Source organism: Agelaius tricolor, unplaced genomic scaffold (assembly GCF_023055355.1).
Source record: "Agelaius tricolor isolate 1412-34295 unplaced genomic scaffold, bAgeTri1.0.p SCAF_58, whole genome shotgun sequence".
In the NCBI taxonomy this organism is placed as follows: domain Eukaryota; kingdom Metazoa; phylum Chordata; class Aves; order Passeriformes; family Icteridae; genus Agelaius; species Agelaius tricolor.
The window spans coordinates 1,713,926-1,731,590 of NW_027269318.1; the positions used below are offsets into that span (position 1 = coordinate 1,713,926).

A 17,665-nucleotide genomic window follows, 5' to 3' on the forward strand; every position below is an offset into this window, starting at 1 on the left:
TGTCACCCAGCCCCAATGTCACCTGTCCCTGCCATCACCCAGCCCCAATGTCACCTGGCCCCAGTGTCACCCGACCCCAATATCACCCTGCCCCCATGTCACTCAACCCCAATGCCAACCACCACAGATGTCACTTGGCTCCCATGTCACCGAGCCCCGATGCCACCCAGTCCCAATGTCACCTGGCCGTGATGCCAACTAACCCCCATGTCACCCAGTCCCAATGTCACCTGGCCATGATGCCACCCAGTCCCAATGTCACCTGGCCATGATGCCAACTAGCCCCAATGTCACCCAGCCTGGATGTCACCTGGTCCCAATGACACCTGGCACTGATGGCACCCATCCCCAATGTCATGTGTTGCCAATGCCACCCCTCCCCACTGTCCCCTATGATACCCATCCCCAATGTCATGTGTTGCCAATGCCACCCATCCCCACTGTCCCGAAGTCCCCAATGATACCCATCCCCAATGTCATGTCCCAAATGACACCTGTCCCAATGTTCCTGTCCCCAGTGTCACCCACCCCCAATGCCACCATGCCCAGCCACCATCCCTGTACAGTTCTGTGTTTATTTGAGCCGTTGGTGACACGGAGCAGCAGTCACACAGTGACACAGGGACAGGGGGACCTCACTGTGGGGTCCCACCCGGGCACGGTGACCTGGTGACGTGGCCACCTCGCTGTGGTGACGTGGCCACCTGGGCTCAGGTGCGGGGCCACCTCGGCACGGTGACCTGCTCACATTGGCACAGGGACAGGGCCAGCTGATGAGGTGAGGCGGGCTAGGTGGCCGTGTCCCCTGCTGTGTCCCCTGCCGTGTCACTGGCCAGGGCCTTGGCCACCTTGTCCTTCAGGTAGGCCACGCGCTGCCGCTCCAGCTTCAGCTCCAGGAACTCGTAGTGTGGCACCTGCAGGGGACAGGGGTGTGACAGCAGCCGCGGGGTCCCAGCTGCGTCCCCTCCTGTCCTGCCCTGGCTGTGCCATGCCACCCACCTGGGAGGGTCCCAGTGCCCACCCTGGGACGTGCCACCACCCCCCAGGTGTGACAGCGACAATGAGAGCAGGGGGTGGCAGTGACCCTGGGGGTGACACGTGGCTGTCACACTCCCCCCGGGCTATAATTACCCCCAGGGGTTAATCCTGGATGACCCCACAGGATCAGCTCGTCTGTGTCACCTCCCTGTCACCCCTGTCCCCCCCAGCCCCTGGCAGGTGGCCGGGGGGATCACGGTGGCTCATCCCTGCTGAGCCCCGGGCTGGGGGCAGCTGGCAGCCCCCCAGGGGGTGTCAGAGCCTCCATCCCAACAGTGCCAGCTGTGCCCAGCTGTGCCAGGGGCACAATGGCACCCGGCTGGTGTCACCAGGGTGGCCACGGGCACAGGGACCGTCCCCTGGGCTGGGCACAGGTGAGGCCACACCTGAGTCCTGGGGACACCTCACAGGATGGGGCTGGGCTCTGCTCCTGAGAGGGAGGCTCAGGTGGCATTTGGGGAATATCTGGGGAACATTTTGGGAATATTCTGGGACTATTTGGGAACATTTTGGGAATACTCTGGGACGATTTGGGAACATTTTGGGACTCTTTCTCTTTGGAAGGGCTGGGAGGGTCCAAGTGCCAGGTGGATGTGTCACCCGGGGCCAGGCCCCGTGGTGGCCCTGTCAGTGCTGGACACACACAGGGGCTGTCAGGGACCGGGGGGTGGTCCTGGGTGTGTTGGGTGGTGTTGGATGTTGCTGGATGGTGTTGCTGGGTGCTGCTGGGTGTTGTTGGATGTTGCTGGGCGTTGCTGGGTGTTGTTGCTGGGTGTTACTGGGTGTTGCTGGGTGTTGCTGCTGGGTGTTACTGGGTGTTGCTGGGTGTTGTTTCTGGGTGTTGCTGTTGGGTGTTGCTGGCTGTTGCTGGGTCTTGCTGGGTGTGTGTTGCTGGATGTTGCTGCTGGGTGTTACAGGGTGTTGCTGGCTGTTGCTGGGTATTGTTGCTGGGTGTGTGTTGCTGGCTGTTGTTGCAGGGTGTTACTGGGTGTTACTGGGTGTTGCTGGCTGTTGTTGCAGGGTGTTACTGGATGTTGCAGGGTGTTACAGGGTGTTGCTGGCTGTTGTTGTGGGTGTGCCATGCTCACCTCGGCCAGCAGGAAGCCGGCAGCTCGGAGGTGCCTTCGGGCCATGGAGCCCCGGCCCAGCAGCTCCCGGCCCCGCGAGCTGAACTGCGGCAGCTCCCAGCGCAGCACGGCCACCCTGGGCACAGGGACAGGGACAGCCATGAGCATGGGGACAGGGACAGGGACAGCCGTGAGCACAGGGACAGGGACAGGGACAGCCGTGAGCATGGGGACAGGGACAGCTGTGAGCATGGGGACAGGGACAGCCGTGAGCATGGGACAGGGACAGGGACAGCCATGAGCACAGGGACAGGGACAGCTGTGAGCATGGGGACAGGGACAGGGACAGCCGTGAGCACGGGGACAGGGACAGCTGTGAGCACGGGGACAGGGGACAGGGACAGCCGTGAGCACGGGGACAGGGACAGCTGTGAGCATGAGGACAGGGACAGCCATGAGCATGGGACAGGGACAGGGGACAGGGACAGCTGTGAGCACGGGGACAAGGACAGGGACAGCTGTGAGCATGGGGACAGGGACAGCCGTGAGCATGGGGACAGGGACAGGGACAGCCGTGAGCATGGGGACAGGGGACAGGGACAGCCGTGAGCATGGGGACAGGGACAGGGGACAGGGACAGCCGTGAGCACGGGGACAGGGGACAGGGATAGCTGTGAGCATGGGGACAGGGGACAGGGACAGCTGTGAGCATGGGGACAGGGACAGGGACAGCCGTGAGCATGGGGACAGGGACAGCCGTGAGCATGGGGACAGGGACAGCCATGAGCACAGGTACCCCGGGGACAGGGACAGCCGTGAGCGTGGGCACCCAGAGCAGAGACGGCCCGGGGGTGCCTGAGCTGTGCCTCTCCCACCACCTCCTGTCCCCTTCCTGTCCCATGTCCCCTTCCTGTCCCATGTCCCCTCCCTGTCCCCCTCATTCCACCTCTTCTCCCCCACTGACCCTTTCCATTCCCCCTCCTCATCCCTCCCTGTTCCCCTCCTCTTCCTCTCCTCTTGTCCCCCCCTTCCCCTCCTGTCCCCTCCACTGTCCCCCCTTCCCCCACCAGGGGAGCCCCTGCTGTCCCCACCCACCTCCTGTCCCCCTCCTGTCCCCCCCGTCCCCACGCACCTCCTGGCCCCTGGTGGCAGTGGCTTTGTCCCCTCAGAGTGGGACAGGTGGGGGGCAGTGTAGTCCCTCACGGGCAGAGGTTTGTTGTCACTGTCCAGCACCGCCTCGGCATCTGCAGGGACAGAGGGGACAGGGGACTCAGAGCCACCCCAGAGGGGCGGTGTCCATGGGGATCCACCTCCCCAGGTCCCAGCAGGGGACAGAGGGGACTCAGAGCCACCCGTGGGGCTCTGCTGAGCCCACCCCAGAGGGGCGGTGTCCGTGGGGTTCCGCTCCCCAGGTCCCAGGAGGGGACAGGGGACACGCGGAGCACAGGAATTGCTGTGGCAGCCGGTGGCCGGTCCCCGACACTGAGGGACAGGGACCGAATTTGACTGGGCTGCAGAGGGTGACAGGGAAAGGTGACAAGGCTGGAGGGTGATAGGGGAAAGTGACAGGGCCGAGGGGTGACACAGGAGGCTAACGGGGGACAGGGCTGGGGGTGCCCAGGGTGGGTGGCACAGATGAGGGGTGGCACTGGAAGGTGCCCAGGCAGGTGGCAGGCCTGGGGGTGGCACTGGAAGGTGCCCAGGGTGGGTGTCAGGGCCCAGGGGTGGCACTGGCAGGTGGCACTCACCGATGTCCCAGCCATACACGGTGCTCACGTTGTACCGGACGAGGTCGGGGCCCCCCAGTGCCCCTGGCAGTGCCTCCCGCAGCCACCGCTGCAGGGGGGTGGCCTTCTCCTTGTCCTTGTCCTTGTCCCTGTCCCCGTGCCCCCCCAGCAGCTCGGGGGACAGGAAGGGCCCCTCGTAGCCCGGCACCTCCAGCCTGGCCGTGGCATTGATGTGCAGCAGCTTCAGCCTCGAGCTCTGTGCCCGGGGGGAGCTGTCACCTGTGGGACACGTGGGGACACACTCAGGTGGCATCCAGGGACAGGCTATACCCCAGGCGACCTGCAGCCACGGGCTGTGACTCTGTGACACAGATGTACCCCAAGTGACCTGCAGCCATGGGCTGTGACACTGTGACACAGCTGTGCCCCAGGTGACCTGCAGCCACGGGCTGTGACACTGTGACACAGCTGTGCCCCAGGTGACCTGCAGCCACAGGCTGTGACACTGTGACACAGATGTACCCCAAGTGACCTGCAGCCATGGGCTGTGACACTGTGACACAGCTGTGCCCCAGGTGACCTGCAGCCATGGGCTGTGACACTGTGACACAGCTGTGCCCCAGGTGAGCTGCAGCCATGGGCTGTGACACTGTGACACAGCTGTCCCCCAGGTGACCTGCAGCCCCTGAGAAGCCCCCCCAGCCCCAGGCATTCCCAGACTCCATGTCTCCAGTGGCATTGACCCCCGGGTCCCACGAGAGGGACACGGGGCTCGTGGGCACGGAGGTCACTGTGGCAGCCGGTGGCCGGTCCCCGCCATGGGGGGACAGGGACCGAATTTGACTGGGCTGCGGTGCCAGCAGCACCTGGGGGACAGGTGACCCTGGGGGACAGGTGACCCTGGGGGACAGGTGACCCGGGGGGACAGGTGACCCTGGGGGACAGGTGACCCGGGGGGACAGGTGACCCTGGGGGACAGGTACCCCCGTGGGACAGGTGACCCCCCCAGGTGCCCCCCAGCTCCTGTCCACCCCCTGGCTCCCAGCTCAGGGTGTCACCAGCCCCACTGTGCTCACCTTGCAGCCGGGCCTGGAACTCAGGGGACAGCACCTGGCTCAGGTGGGGGGCCCGGGGCTGCTGCAGGACACACAGGGACCACACCACATCTGTCAGCAGGTGCACGTCCAGCTGCTGCTCCTGCCCCTGCAGCCGCTCGTGGATCTGCAGGGGGACACACAGAGCCCAGCTCAGCCACACAGCTGTCACCACCTCCCTCGCTGGGGCTGCAGGGCCCGCTCAGGTGACCCTGTCACCCCATGGATTCAGCCATCCAACAGCCCCTTTCCCATGGGAATGTACCTGTGCTCTGGGACAGGTGACAGCTTGGCAGGGGTCACCTGGAGGGGGTTCCAGGGTCTCTCCCAGTGCCCAAAGAGGGAGCTGGGAGGGATTGGGGGCACCTGGAGTGCCAGGACATGGGAAAACGGGGAATTTGGAAGGCTTTGGGGGAGGGATCTGTAGCTGGGGGGTCTCTGAGGTCCCTCCCCTCCCAGACCCCAGGGAACCCCAGGGACATTACCATGGAGAAGAACTCCTCGCTGGAGCTGGGCTGGAAATTGAGGCGGGCGAAGGAGACGAGGATCCCACAGAGCTGGGTGATGGACAGGTCCTGAGAGTTATCCAGGCAGTACTGCAGGAAAAACGGGAATGTGGGGCTGTCCAGAGCGGGGACAGGAGGGACAGCTGGGACACGTCAGGTGGGAACACCAGTGAGGGAATGCTGGGGCTCTCTGCAGGCACCGGGGGAAGCTCTGGAACACCCCAGTGTGGGTGGGACAGGGCAGGGGATGGACCAGGCAGGAACTGGGCAGAAGTGGCAGGAAACTGGGAGAGGAGCAGCAAGGAAAAGCTTGGAAACATCAGCAGGGACCCTGCTGGGTGGGACACCAGGGGTGGGGGATCTTATCCTGGGATCTTATCCAGCTACAAGGGCAGGCTGGAATGTCTTAGTCTGCATGGGGACGTGCAGAGAGGTGAACTGGGACACAACTGGGACAGAACTGGGACAATAACAGCACCAGCTGTCACAGCTGGAGGCTCTGGATGGAGCCAAATCCAGCGGGAAATGATCCCTGATTCCCACTGGGAATGGTGACACAGCTTGGACAGGGAGGGGTCCTTGCTGCCACCTGCTCCAGGTGACAATGGCACAGACTGGTGAGAGGGACCTGCTGGGAAAGGTGACAACACCCCCTGCACAGGTGAGTGTCCCCTGCCTCCCCCAGGGCCAGGTGAGCTCCCCCCTGTCCCCCAGGCCCAGGTGAGTCACCCCTGTCCCTCAGGTGAGCTCCCCCCTGTCCCCCAGGCCCAGGTGAGCTCCCTCCTGTCCCTCAGGCCCAGGTGAGGCCCCCTTGTCCCCCAGGCCCAGGTGAGTCCCCCCTGTCCCTCAGGCCCAGGTGAGGCCCCCTGTGTCCCCCAGGCCCAGGTGAAGTCCCCCTTGTCCCCCCAGGCGCAGGTGAGTCCCCCCTGTCCCCCAGGCCCAGGTGAGGTCCCCCCTGTCCCCCAGGCCCAGGTGAGTCCCCCCTGTCCCCCAGGGCTCACCTGAGCCATGGCCTCGGCCAGGGGCCGGCTGAGCCAGCGCAGGCTGCTGAAGGAGCGGGCACAGCGCAGCACCTGAGCCGGGCTCAGGCTGCCCAGGTGAGGCTGCAGCTCCAGGGCCAGGCGGTGCAGCACCTGCGGCTGCTGGAAGCTCAGCTTACCTGTGCCAAGGGGGACAGCTCAGCACAGGGGGCTCTGAGCACCTTGTCCCGTGCCCCCCGCGCCACAGGTGACAGCTGGGGACGGCCACCTGGAGAGGAGAGGCTCCAGGGACACCTCAGAGCCCTCCCAGTGCCCAAAGGGGCTGCAGGTGAGCTGGGGAGGGACTTGGGACACACAGGGTGATGGAATGGCCTCATGCTATGAGCTCCCAGGGGTTTGGGACACCTGGAGTGACAGGATACCCAGAATGGCCCCCTCGATGACCCTGGGCTGACCAACAGTGCCCAGCCCCTTGTTCCCACCCAGCACTGGGAAAACCCACTGGCAACAGCTGCTTGGGCTCACCTGGACTCCCTCACCCCACCTGGCTAGCACAGGACACGTTTGGGACCCCAAAGCTCATCTGGATTCCCCCACCCAGTGCCAGTCCAGGCAACTCCCAGCCCCGGGACAGTGACACAGGACCAGGATTTGTCCCCAGCCCCTGCAGACGGCCCTGGCATCCAGCCCAGCAACTCCCAGCCCCGGGACAGTGACATGGGACCACAGATTGTCCCCAGCCCCCCTGCAGGTGTCCCTGGCATCCAGCCCAGCAACTCCCAGCCCCGGGACAGTGACATGGGACCACAGATTGTCCCCAGCCCCCTGCAGGTGTCCCTGGCACTCACTGAAGGCGAAGAGCAGGTCGGTGAGCACAGGCAGGGGCAGCTCAGCAGGTTTCTGCAGCAGGTGGTAGCTCAGGGCCCGCAGCAGGGGCACGCAGCGGCGCTGCTGCAGCGCCAGTGCCAGCGCCACACGGCGCAGCTCGTCGGGGTCAAACTGCTCTGCCAGCTCCAGGGCCTAAGGGACAGGTGGGACAGGACAGGTGAGACAGGGACAAACTGCTCTGTCAGCTCCAGGGCCTAAGGGACAGGTGGGACAGGAGGGACAGGACATGTGAGACAGGGACAAACTGCTCTGTCAGCTCCAGGGCCTAAGGGACAGGTGGGACAGGTCACAGGTGGGAGAAAGGAGACAGAGGACGGGTGGTGCAGGTGACCCCAGGTGGCACCGCTGACCCCAGGTGACCCCTCCAGCCCAGGCTGAGGCCCCCAGTGCCACCCCCGTGCCGTGCCCAGGTGCAGGGTCCCACCTTGTCCTCCAGGCGCTCCATCAGGGCGGGGGACAGGTGTCCCACCTTGGCCATGAGCGTCACCACGGTGCGGGTGCCCTCGAGCTCGGTCCAGCGCAGCTCCAGCTTGCGCAGCACCTCGGGCAGCAGCAGCCCCTGGTGGCCCTGCCCCGCCAGCTGCTCTGCCAGCTGCACCAGCTGGCGCAGGGGCAGGCGCCGCAGCCGCCACAGCACCTCCTGCTCCACCGAGCGCACCTGGCGCCCGCCCCGCGCCAGCCCCAGCGCCGGCAGCACGCGCAGCAGCTGCAGCAGCGACGAGTTCCACACCTGGGAGATCTGCGGGGACATGGGGACAGGGGTGAGACAGGGACATGGGTGAGACAGGGGGACAACAGCGGAGTTCCACACCTGGGAGATCTGCGGGACAGGGACAGGGTGAGACAGGGACACGGGTGAGACAGGGACACGGGTGAGACAGGGACAACAGCCGAGTTCCACACCTGGGAGATCTGCGGGGACAGGGTGAGACAGGGACAGGGGTGAGACAGGGACACGGGTGAGACAGGGACACGGGTGAGACAGGGACACGGGTGAGACAGGGACAACAGCTGTGTTCCACACCTGGGAGATCTGCGGGGACAGGGACAGGGTGAGACAGGGACAGATGTGAGACAGGGACAGGGGTGAGACAGGGACACGGGTGAGACAGGGACAACAGCCGAGTTCCACACCTGGGAGATCTGCGGGGACAGGGTGAGACAGGGACAGGGGTGAGACAGGGACAACGGGCGTGTTCCACACCTGGGAGATCTGCGGGGACAGGGACAGGGGGACACAGAGACAGGCGTGACACAGGGACAGGTGTGACATGGGGACAACAGGCGTGTTCCACACCTGAGAGATCTGCAGGGGACACGGGGACAGATGTGAGACATGGGGATACCAGCCCTGTTCCACACCTAGGAGATCTGCAGAGGTATGGGGACATGAGTGACACAGGGACCACAGGTGTGGTCCACACCTGGGAGATCTGCACAGGGACGCAGGGATACATGTGACACAGGGACAACAGGTGTGTTCCACACCTAAGAGATCAGCCACAGGGACAGGTGTGGGACAGGGATAACGAGTGAGGATTTGGGACACCGCTCCTCTACCTGTGCCACCTCCCAAGTGTGCCCTGAACCCGCTGGAGGGACCTGGGCACTGCCAGCCTGTGCCCCAGGTGTGCCCTGAGTGCTCAGGTACAGAGCAGAGCACAGTGGCCGCTGCAGCCCTGTCCCCAGCAGCCACTGCAGCCCTGTCCCCAGCAGCCCCTTCCAGGTGTGACCCCAACAGTCCCAGGTGTGTTCCCAGCAGTCCCTCCCGTCCCTGTCCCCAGCAGTCCCTCCCAGGTGTGTCCCTCACCCTGTCCCTGTCCCACCTGTGCATCGAGTGTCCCCAGGAGCTGCTGGAAGCGGGGGTCCCCGCGCAGGCTCTCGGTGTCCAGGTGCTGTTCCGTGCTCAGCCGTGCCAGCCGGGCGATGGCCAGCGCCGCCAGGTTGCTGCTCAGGGCGGAGCCGCGGCCCAGCTGCAGCAGCTCCTGCGCGCTGCCGGCCTCCCGGATCAGCTCCCGCAGCTGCTGCTCCTCGCCCTCGGGCCGTGCCCGTGCCCGCGGCTCCTCGGCGGCCCGGGCCGGGCCGGTGCGCAGGGCGGGCCCCGCGCCGGGTCCCGGCGGCGCCGGCAGCAGCAGCAGCCGCCGGCAGCAGCGGCGAACCAGGTGCGCGGCCATGGGCACGGCTCGGTGCCCGGGCAGGGCTCGGCGGCACCGGGCAGGGCTCAGCGCCGCATCCCGGGACTCTGCGCGGGACCGAGCGTTAGGGCGGCCGCACCGGGACACTGCCCGGTCCCGCGTTAGTGAACCGTGCCCCAGCTGCCCCCACGGGCCGGGCCCCTCCGGTGCCGGTCTCCCCCCGGCCCATGCTCTACAGCCCGGCCCCGCTCCCGACCTCCCCGCCCGGGTTCCGGTTCCCTCCGGCGCTTCCCCGGGCCCGCTTCTCCCAGCCCCGTCAGTGTTCCCACAGTCCCGATCCCAACGCCGGACCCAGTCCCATGCCGGATCCCATCAACGATCCCGATCTCGGTCCCAGTTCCGCTCCCATTCCCGATCCCGATCCCGCCCCCGATCCGGTTCCCAGTCCCGTCCCTGATCCCATCCCCGCTCCCGGTCCCGCTCCAGGCCCTCTCTGACCTCTCCCGCCCGGGCCCCGCGCACGGGCCGCCACCGAGGCGCGTGGTTATGACGTCACAGCGCCGCGTCCGCCCGCTATTGGCTGCTCGTCTGCGTCATCACGCGGCGGCGGCGCCTTGTCCGTGACGGGGCGAGAGCGCGGCCGCCATCGGCGCCAAGGGGCGTCCATTAGAGTGTCCCTCAGAGAGTCCCCCAGAGTGTCCCCAGAGTGTCCATCCCGCACTGTCCATCCCGCAGTGTCCCCGCGCTGTCCCCGCGTACAGGACGGGCCCGGACCCTCCCACCCGCCCTCCTCTCTGTGGGCGCCCTCGTGTGGTAGCGGGGGAAACTGCAGCCTCCGCCAGCAGCGAGACCCCCAGTGTCCCCCAGTTCATCCCAGTGCCCCCCAGTGCCCCCCAGTGCCCCCCAGTGCCCCCCCGGAGATCCCCAGTTCACCCCAGTGCCCGCCCCCGAGTCCCCCAGTTCATTCCAGTTCATCCCAGTGCACCCCTGGAGACCCCCCGTTCATCCCAGTTCATCCCAGTGCCGCCCCCCGAGACACCCTATTCATCCCAGTGCTCCCCCGAGTCATCCAGTTCATCCCAGTGCTGCTCCCTGGGACCCCCAGTTCATCCCAGTGCTCCCCCTCCAGTTCCCCAGTTCCCCCAGTGCCCGGGTGAGGTTATCTGTTAACGACTAATTATCGATTATGGAGCTCCATCGATTATCGATCGTTTATTGGTATCCATAATGATCTCGATGCCGACACGAGGGGGGACGGGCGGTGTCCGGGAGTCTCCTCAGCGCCGGCTGAAGTCCCCGCCTGCGGGACAGGAGGCTCCGGCTGTCCCCGAGCCCCCCGCAGCCCCCCGGGACCCCCAGGACAGCCCCTCCTCCACCCGCAGCGCTCCGAGCGGCGCGGGGGCCGCGTGTCCCCCCCGGAACCCCGCAGGATCCCCCCGGCCCCAGAGCTCCGGCAGGATCCCCCCAGTCCCCGCACCCTGGCAGGATCTCCCGCTCCTCCCGACCCCCGGCGGGATCCCCCTGCTCCCTCCGCTCCCCCCGAGTCCCGGCAGGATCCCCCCAGGCCCCGGAGCCCCTCAGGACACCCCCGTTCCCCCAGAGTCCGGCAGGATCCCTCCGGCTTCCCCCAGCCCCCATTCCCCCGTTCCCCCCGGCTTCCCCCAGCCCCCTTTCCCCCGTTCCCCCGTTCCCGTTCCCGCACCCCGGCAGGGCTCGCAGCGGCACTGGGCGATGCGGGGCAGCAGCGCGGGCCGGGGGCGGCCCCGGGGGCACGGCAGCAGCAGGGCCCGCACGGGCCGGGCCGGGTCCAGCCGGTAACTGCAGCACTCGCACAGAGACCGCACGTACGGCTCCTGCGGACACCGCGTCACGGCGGGGGACAGCCCGGGGACAGCCGGGAGCACCGGAGAGCCCCGGGGAGCCCGGAGAGCACCGGGGAGCACCGGGACAGCCCGGGGACACCCGGGAGCACCGGAGAGACCCGGGGAGCCCGGAGAGCACCGGGGAGCACCGAGGGGCACCGGAGATCACCGGAGACAGCCCCGGAGAGCCCCGGCCAGCCCCGGGCACCCAGGGACACCCCCGGTCACCCCGGACAGCCCCAGACACTCCCGGACAGCCCCGGAGAGTCCCGGAGAGCCCCGGGCCGCGCAGAGGCGGCTCCGGGGGCAGCAGGCGGGGCTGGGGTCCCCCCGCGCCCCCCGTACCTGGGCGCTGACGGCGGTGCGGGAGCGGCACGCCCCCGCGCAGTAGGTGACACGGACGCCCCGCAGGACACACGCGCCCTTGGCGATGGTCCGGAGCGCCGTGAGGAGCCGGCACGGCCCGGGGGGCTCCTCTGCACCGGGGGGGACACGGTGTGAGCGGGGGGGCTGCCGGGGCCGCCCCTCCCCTGGGTGCGGGGTCTCACCTGGCCACTCGTCCCGGCACACGGGGCAGCAGCTCCCGGGCTCCCGCACCGGCTCCGTGCCCTGCGGGGACCCCCAGGCTCAGCCCCGGCCCGCCGGGACCCCCCGCGCCCCCCGGAGCCCCCCGGAGCCCCGCACCTCGGGGCAGGTGAGCGCGGGGCAGGAGGTGGAGCAGGTGACGCGTCCCTCGGAGCAGCGACAGGTCCCGCACGGCTCCTGCCACTCGCTGCCGGCCTGCGGCGGGGCAGGGACCCCAGCGTTGCTCAGGGACCCCCAGACGCGGCTCAGGGAGCCCCGTCCCGCGCCCCCCGCCCCGCTCACCGCTCGCAGCGCCCCGCGGTACCGGCAGCCGCAGCTCCCCGCGCTCACGCACTGCCCGGAGCCGTTCCGGTACCGCCCGGGGCCGCAGGTGCAGCGCGGGGGGGGCGAGGCGGTCCCGAGGGTCGCGGGGGTTCCGGGGGTCGTGGGGACCCCGGAGGTGCCGGAGCTGTCCGGGGTCACGGCGGTCCCGAGGGTCGCGGGGGTGCCGGAGCTGTCCGGGGTCGCGGGGGTCCCGGGGGATCCGGAGGTTCCGAGGGGCGCAGGGGTCCCTCCGCAGGTCCCGGGGGGCCCCGCCAGGTCCTGGCAGCTGCGCTCGCAGGCGGGGCCGGGGTCCAGCCACACCTCACCCGGGGGGCAGCTTGGGGCCATCGGGAACGGCACTGCGAACGGCACCGGGAATGGCACCAGGAATGAGAACGGCACCGGGAATCACATTTGGAACGGCACCGGGAATGGCACCGGGAACCGCACCGGGAATGTCACCGGCACCGCCCTGACCCCCGGCCCTCCCTCCCTCCCTCTCCCACCGCTCCGTTCCCCTCTCCCGTTCTTTCCCCGTTCCCCGTTCCCTCCTCCGTTCCCTCCCTCCCTCCCTTTCCCCGCTCCGCCCCGGTCCCTCCGTGTCCCCGGTGTCCCCGCTCTCACCGGGGCACGCCTGGGCGTTACACGCCGCCGTCTCCTCCCCGGGGCTCTCCCCGCACGGCGGCCCCGGCCCGGGGCGCTCCCGGCACTGCCGCTGCCGCCTCCGGGTGCCGCCGCCGCAGCTGCGGGAGCAGCGGGACCAGGGGGACCAGGGGGACACGGCGGGGGACAGGGGGGGCTCGGGAGAGAGGGGGAGCGGGGCGGAGAGAGGGGGCAAGGGGGACAGCGGGGACAGGGGGGACACGGGGATGGCGGGGGACACGGGCATGGCGGGCGTGGCGGGCTCCGGAGAGGGACACGGCAGCGCTGGGCAGGTCAGGGTCCCGTTCTCGCAGGTGCTGCACGGGGGGTGACACGCGTGTCACCGTCACCGCATGTGGGGCTCTGCCGTGTGGCACCGCCACGGTGCCTGTCCTGCCAGCACTGTGCCCTGTCCCCCGTGCCCGCCCCACCGTCACCGTGCCCGTCCCACCCTGTCCCCCGTGCCAGTTCCACTGTCACCGTGCCCATCCCATTGTCACCGTGCCCGTCCCGCCGTTCCCGTGCCCGTCCCGCTGTCACCCCCGTGTCTGTCCCCCCTCCCCGGCCCCGTGCCGTCCCCCCGTGTCCCCCCACCCCGTGTCTGTCCCCGAGTGCTGGTGCCCTCCCCACCGCGTCCCCCCCTCGGTGTCACGCACCAGTTGTGGCACCCGATGCGGGTCACGGTCCCCGGGGCCACCTCGCGGCTCCCGCTGTCCCCGCCGGGGGTCCCGCAGCGGCAGCGGCTCAGGGGGACGCAGAGCCCGTCCTGCAGCAGCTGCCCGGGGGGGCACCGGCACCCTGGGGCGGGGGGACACCGTGGGTGCTCGGGGACACGGTGGGGACACCGTGGGTGCTCGGGGACACGGTGGGGACAGCCTGTGGCGGTGGCCGGGCCGTACCTGTCTCGCACGGTCCCTGCAGACACTGCACCGGCGCCCAGGTGTCCGCGCAGCTCCGGGGGCAGCGCCCGGCGCAGGGGCTGCGGCTCCGGCCCCTCTCGCCGCAGCGGGGCTCTGGGGGGACGCGGGAGCCCTGAGCAGCCCGGGGGGGTTACCGGGGGCGCAGGGAGGGGGTTCCCGGGGCGTTACCGGCGTTACCGGGGCAGGCGCTGGAGCTGCAGCTCTCGCTCTGGGTGCGGACCCCCGCACACGCCCGCCCGGGGGGCTCGGGGTGCAGGGGGTGCCGGTGGCGCAGGCGGGACCCCCCCTCACAGGGGTCTCCGCTGCAGGGCCCCCAGGGCCCCCAGGGGCTCCAGTCACACGGCTCTGGGGGGGCACGGGGGGGCACCGGGGTCACCGGGACCCTCGGGACCCCCCAATGCCCCGTGAGCCCCCCCTGCCCTCCCCAGTCCCCCTCCGGCCCCCGTACCGGCGGCACACGGCGTGTCCCAGCACTCGGGTCCCTCGGGGGTGCAGGTGCTGCGGGGGGGGCACAGGCGGAGGGTGGGGGGCGCTCAGAGCGCCCCGGCCCCCCCGGCGCCCCCAACTCACCAGTGCCGGCACGGGCCGGGGCTCCAGCGCTCGCCCAGGGCCCGCTCGGCCCCCGCCCCGGGGCACAGGGGGGGGCACGGCGCCTCCTCGCAGCCCCGAGCCTGCTCCTGGGGGGCTCCGCAGGGTCTGCCCCCGCCCTCGGCGGGGATGGGGGTCCTGGGGGGCCACACGGGCATCGGGTGTCCCCACAGCCCCCCCAGTGTCCCGTCACCCCCGTGGGGTTTGTGTCCCCTCAGCGCCACGTGTGTCCCCAAGGCGACGTGGCCCCCCCAGGGCCATGACCCCCCCCCCCAAAAGACACCGCATTCTCTCCCAAGCTCTGCGTCCCCACAGTTCCGTGTCCCCACCCCCACGGTGGGACATTGTCCCCAAGGTGCCGTGTCCCCCCCCCCCCCCAACCCCCGTGTTCCCCTCGTGTCTCCCCCGTGTCCCCCCCTCACCTGTACCGCTCCTGCCGCCCCCCCCCGCAGGTGACACTGCAGGGTCCCCACTGGCTCCAGCGGCTCCAGGCGCAGGGGGGGGTCCCGGGGGGGGTCCCGGGGGTGGCGGAGGGGGGCGGGCACGCCCCCGGTTCGCAGCGCAGCCGCCCCCCTGCGCAGGTGCAGTTGCGGCAGCCCCGGGCGGGGCCGCTCCCCCCCGGCACCCAGAGGTGCCCCCCCGAGTCCAGGCACCCGCACAGCGCGGGGGGGACACAGCCCCCGTCCTGCTCCAGGGTCCCTGGGGGGGCACAGGGACCGGCTCAGGGGGGGCCGGGGCCGGGGGGGGGTCACACAGGGAGTGCCGGGGGGGGCCGCGGTCTCACCGGGAGGGCAGCGGCAGCCGGGCTCGCAGGGAGCCCCCCCCTCGCAGGACACCCCCTCCTGCAGGTCCCGGCAGCTCCGCGGGCACCGCGTGGCACAGGGGGACTCGGTCTGCCCGGGGGGGCACCGCGGGCCTGGGGAGGGGGGCACCGTCAGCGCCCCGACACCGCCAGGGCACCCCCCGAGCCTCCCAGGGCACCCCCCGAGCCCCCCAGGGCACCCCCAGCCCCTCCCCGTGCCCCCCGAGCCCCCCAGGGCACCCCCAGCCCCTCCCGGAGCCCCCCGAGCCCCCCAGGGCACCCCCAGCCCCTCCCGGTGCCCCCCCGCAGTCCCGTACCGCAGGCCCGGGGGTTGCAGACCCGCAGCTCGTGCGCCCCCCCGGGGCAGGGGCTGCCCCCGTTTTTGGGGGGGGGTCTGGAGCAGGAGCGGCTGCGCACGGAGCGGCCCCCCCCGCACGTGACGTCACAGCGCGACCAGGGACCCCACGGGGACCACGCGCCGTTCACTGCGGGGGGGGGGGACAGGGGGTGACCCCCGGCACCGCCTGGGTTCGCCCTGAGACCCCCCGAGACCCCCGATCCCTGCCCCCCTGAAACACCCGGACAGACCCCGCGACCCCCGAGCCCCCCGAGCCCCCCGAGCCCCCCGAGCCCCCCCTCCCCAAAGCCCCCAGGGCTCCCCACGCCCCCCCAGTCTCCAAAAGCCCCTGATCCTACCACAGCCCCTCTGAACCCCCCAATACACCCCCAGCCACCCCAATATCCCCCCCAGTGTCCCCCCATAGCCCCCCCAGTGTCCCCCCATAGCCCCCTCATGCCCCCCACACCCCCCAACCCCCCGCAGTCCCTATGAACCCCCCAACATCCCCCCAGGGACACCCCAATATCCCCCCAGTGTCCCCCCGTAGCCCCCTCATGCCCCCCACACCCCAATATCCCCCGATCCCCAGCCCCGATCCCGCACCCCGGCACGCCGTCACCCCGCACGGCCGGCGCTGTTCGTGGCCCCCCAGGATTTGGGGGCACCAGGGCTCCCCGGGCCCGGGGGGGGCAAAGGCGCGGAGCCGCCGCTGCTGCCCCCCCCCGCAGGGCCGCGAGCAGGACCCCCAGGGCCCCCAGGGGCTCCAGCGGCACGGGCAGGGCGGCGTCACACAGGGGGGAGCTGCGGGAGCCACAGCGTCAGAGCGACCCCAAAAATACCCCAGAACATCCCACAGCCCCCCAAACCTCCTCACAGGGGGGCACAGCGTCACAGGGACCCCAAAAATACCCCAGAACCTCCCACAGGGGGACACAGCATCAGAGGGACCCCAAAAAATACCCCAGAACCCCCCACAGCCCCCCAAACCTCCTCACAGGGCGGCGTCACACAGGGGGGAGCTGCGGGAACCACAGCGTCAGAGCGACCCCAAAACGGCACCAGAACATCCCACAGAGGGGCAGGGACCCACTGGATCCCCCCACAATGAGCGGGACCCCCACAGAGCCCCAACCTCTGTACCCACACGGGGGGGGCAGGCTGCAGGGACCCCAGACCCCATAACCCCATATCGTGGCAGTGTTGCAGGTTGCAGGGTGACCCCATAACCCCATAATCCCAAATCCCCCGTACCTTGGCAGTGTTGCAGGTTGCAGGGCCGGCTCTCGGTGCTCCCCCCCGCCCCACAGTTCTCTCCCGCGCAGTCCCGGTGGCGGCTGCGGCTCGCGGGGCTCTCGGGGCGGGTGCAGCTCTGGCTGCAGGGCCCCCACGGCCCCCACGGCCCCCACGGGACCGCCCGGGACCCCCCGGGCTCCTCCTCGGCCCCTGCGGGAAGGGCCCGTCAGTGGGGCGGGGTGGGGCAGAGCCCGGGCTGGGCGGCACAGGGGGGGACCCGCACCTGGGGCTGTGGGGCTGAGATCCGATATTGGGCTGAGATCTGCTGTGGAGCTGAGATCCGCTGTGGGGCTGAGATCCGCTGTGGGGCCGAGATCCGCTGTGGGGCTGAGATCGGCTGTGGGGCTGAGATCCGCTGTGGGGCCGAGATCTGCTGTGGGGCTGAGATCGGCTGTGGGGCCGAGATCTGCTGTGGGGCCGAGATCTGCTGTGGGGCTGAGATCCGCTGTGGGGCTGAGATCCGCTGTGGGGCCGGGCTCTGCTGTGGGGCTGAGATCCGCTGTGGGGCACAAACAGCCGGTGACACCCCAGGACCCGCTGGGTCCCCCTTCAGTGGGGCTGGGACCCCCGGTGTAGGGCAGGGGGGCTGGGACCCCCGGTGTAGGGCAGGGGCTATGGGGCCGGTACCCCCGGTACAGGGCAGGGGCTATGGGGCCGGTACCCACCGGCACACGGGGGGCTCGGGCAGGTCGGTGCAGGGCAGGGGCTATAGGGCCGTACCCCCGGTGTAGGGCAGGGGCTATAGGGCCGTACCCCCGGTACAGGGCAAGGGCTATAGGGCCGGTACCCACCGGCACACGGGGGGCTCGGGCAGGTCGGTGTCGCGGTCCCGTTGCAGGCGGAGCCCCCGGCGGGGGCGCAGCGCAGGCGGCCCCACAGGCACGAGCTGGGGGGC

The 17,665-nt window shown here is 70.0% G+C and overlaps 2 protein-coding genes and 2 non-coding genes across 4 annotated transcripts in view; all 4 read right to left on the reverse strand.

Moving 5' to 3' along the window:
* Positions 1-555: 555 nt before the first annotated feature.
* Positions 556-10,074, reverse strand: TBRG4 (transforming growth factor beta regulator 4). Its single transcript, XM_071456425.1, has 11 exons — positions 9,934-10,074; positions 9,127-9,542; positions 7,725-8,039; positions 7,261-7,432; positions 6,434-6,591; positions 5,412-5,522; positions 4,909-5,053; positions 3,854-4,111; positions 3,238-3,349; positions 2,127-2,241; positions 556-914 (listed from the first exon to the last, which is right to left on the reverse strand). Exons 2-11 carry the CDS (start codon positions 9,472-9,474, stop codon positions 789-791), a joined length of 1,860 nt encoding a protein of 619 aa, XP_071312526.1. The 5' UTR covers positions 9,475-9,542; positions 9,934-10,074; the 3' UTR covers positions 556-788.
* On the reverse strand, positions 3,491-3,621 carry LOC139605075 (small nucleolar RNA SNORA5). Its single transcript, XR_011684217.1, has one exon. It is a non-coding gene; the product is annotated as a small nucleolar RNA SNORA5 (small nucleolar RNA).
* LOC139605074 (small nucleolar RNA SNORA5) lies at positions 4,554-4,685 on the reverse strand. Its single transcript, XR_011684216.1, has one exon. It is a non-coding gene; the product is annotated as a small nucleolar RNA SNORA5 (small nucleolar RNA).
* A 558-nt stretch (positions 10,075-10,632) lies between the features above and the next one.
* The window catches only part of LOC139605013 (SCO-spondin-like), a 30,873-nt gene continuing 23,840 nt past the window's right edge, over positions 10,633-17,665 (reverse strand). The window contains 19 exon segments of the mRNA XM_071456346.1: positions 10,633-10,735; positions 11,138-11,288; positions 11,643-11,773; positions 11,846-11,906; positions 11,982-12,077; positions 12,165-12,544; positions 12,810-13,144; positions 13,484-13,625; positions 13,727-13,840; positions 13,925-14,092; positions 14,196-14,245; positions 14,318-14,473; positions 14,758-15,034; positions 15,120-15,251; positions 15,455-15,622; positions 16,081-16,278; positions 16,729-16,920; positions 16,994-17,269; positions 17,562-17,656. Of these exon segments, the coding sequence (XP_071312447.1) occupies positions 10,713-10,735; positions 11,138-11,288; positions 11,643-11,773; positions 11,846-11,906; positions 11,982-12,077; positions 12,165-12,544; positions 12,810-13,144; positions 13,484-13,625; positions 13,727-13,840; positions 13,925-14,092; positions 14,196-14,245; positions 14,318-14,473; positions 14,758-15,034; positions 15,120-15,251; positions 15,455-15,622; positions 16,081-16,278; positions 16,729-16,920; positions 16,994-17,269; positions 17,562-17,656 (3,145 nt within the window). The 3' untranslated portion in view covers positions 10,633-10,712.

Bases quoted from the DNA above. Each gene is read 5' to 3' on its own strand.
- TBRG4 (XM_071456425.1), bottom strand. From the start codon at position 9,474: ATGGCCGCGCACCTGGTTCGCCGCTGCTGCCGGCGGCTGCTGCTGCTG. The intron at 7,433-7,724 runs GTGGGACCCTGC...CCTGTCCCTTAG, and splicing joins TGGAGCGCCTGGAGGACAAG to GCCCTGGAGCTGGCAGAGCA. The intron at 6,592-7,260 runs GTGAGTGCCAGG...CCCTTGGCACAG, and splicing joins CGACCTGCTCTTCGCCTTCA to GTAAGCTGAGCTTCCAGCAG.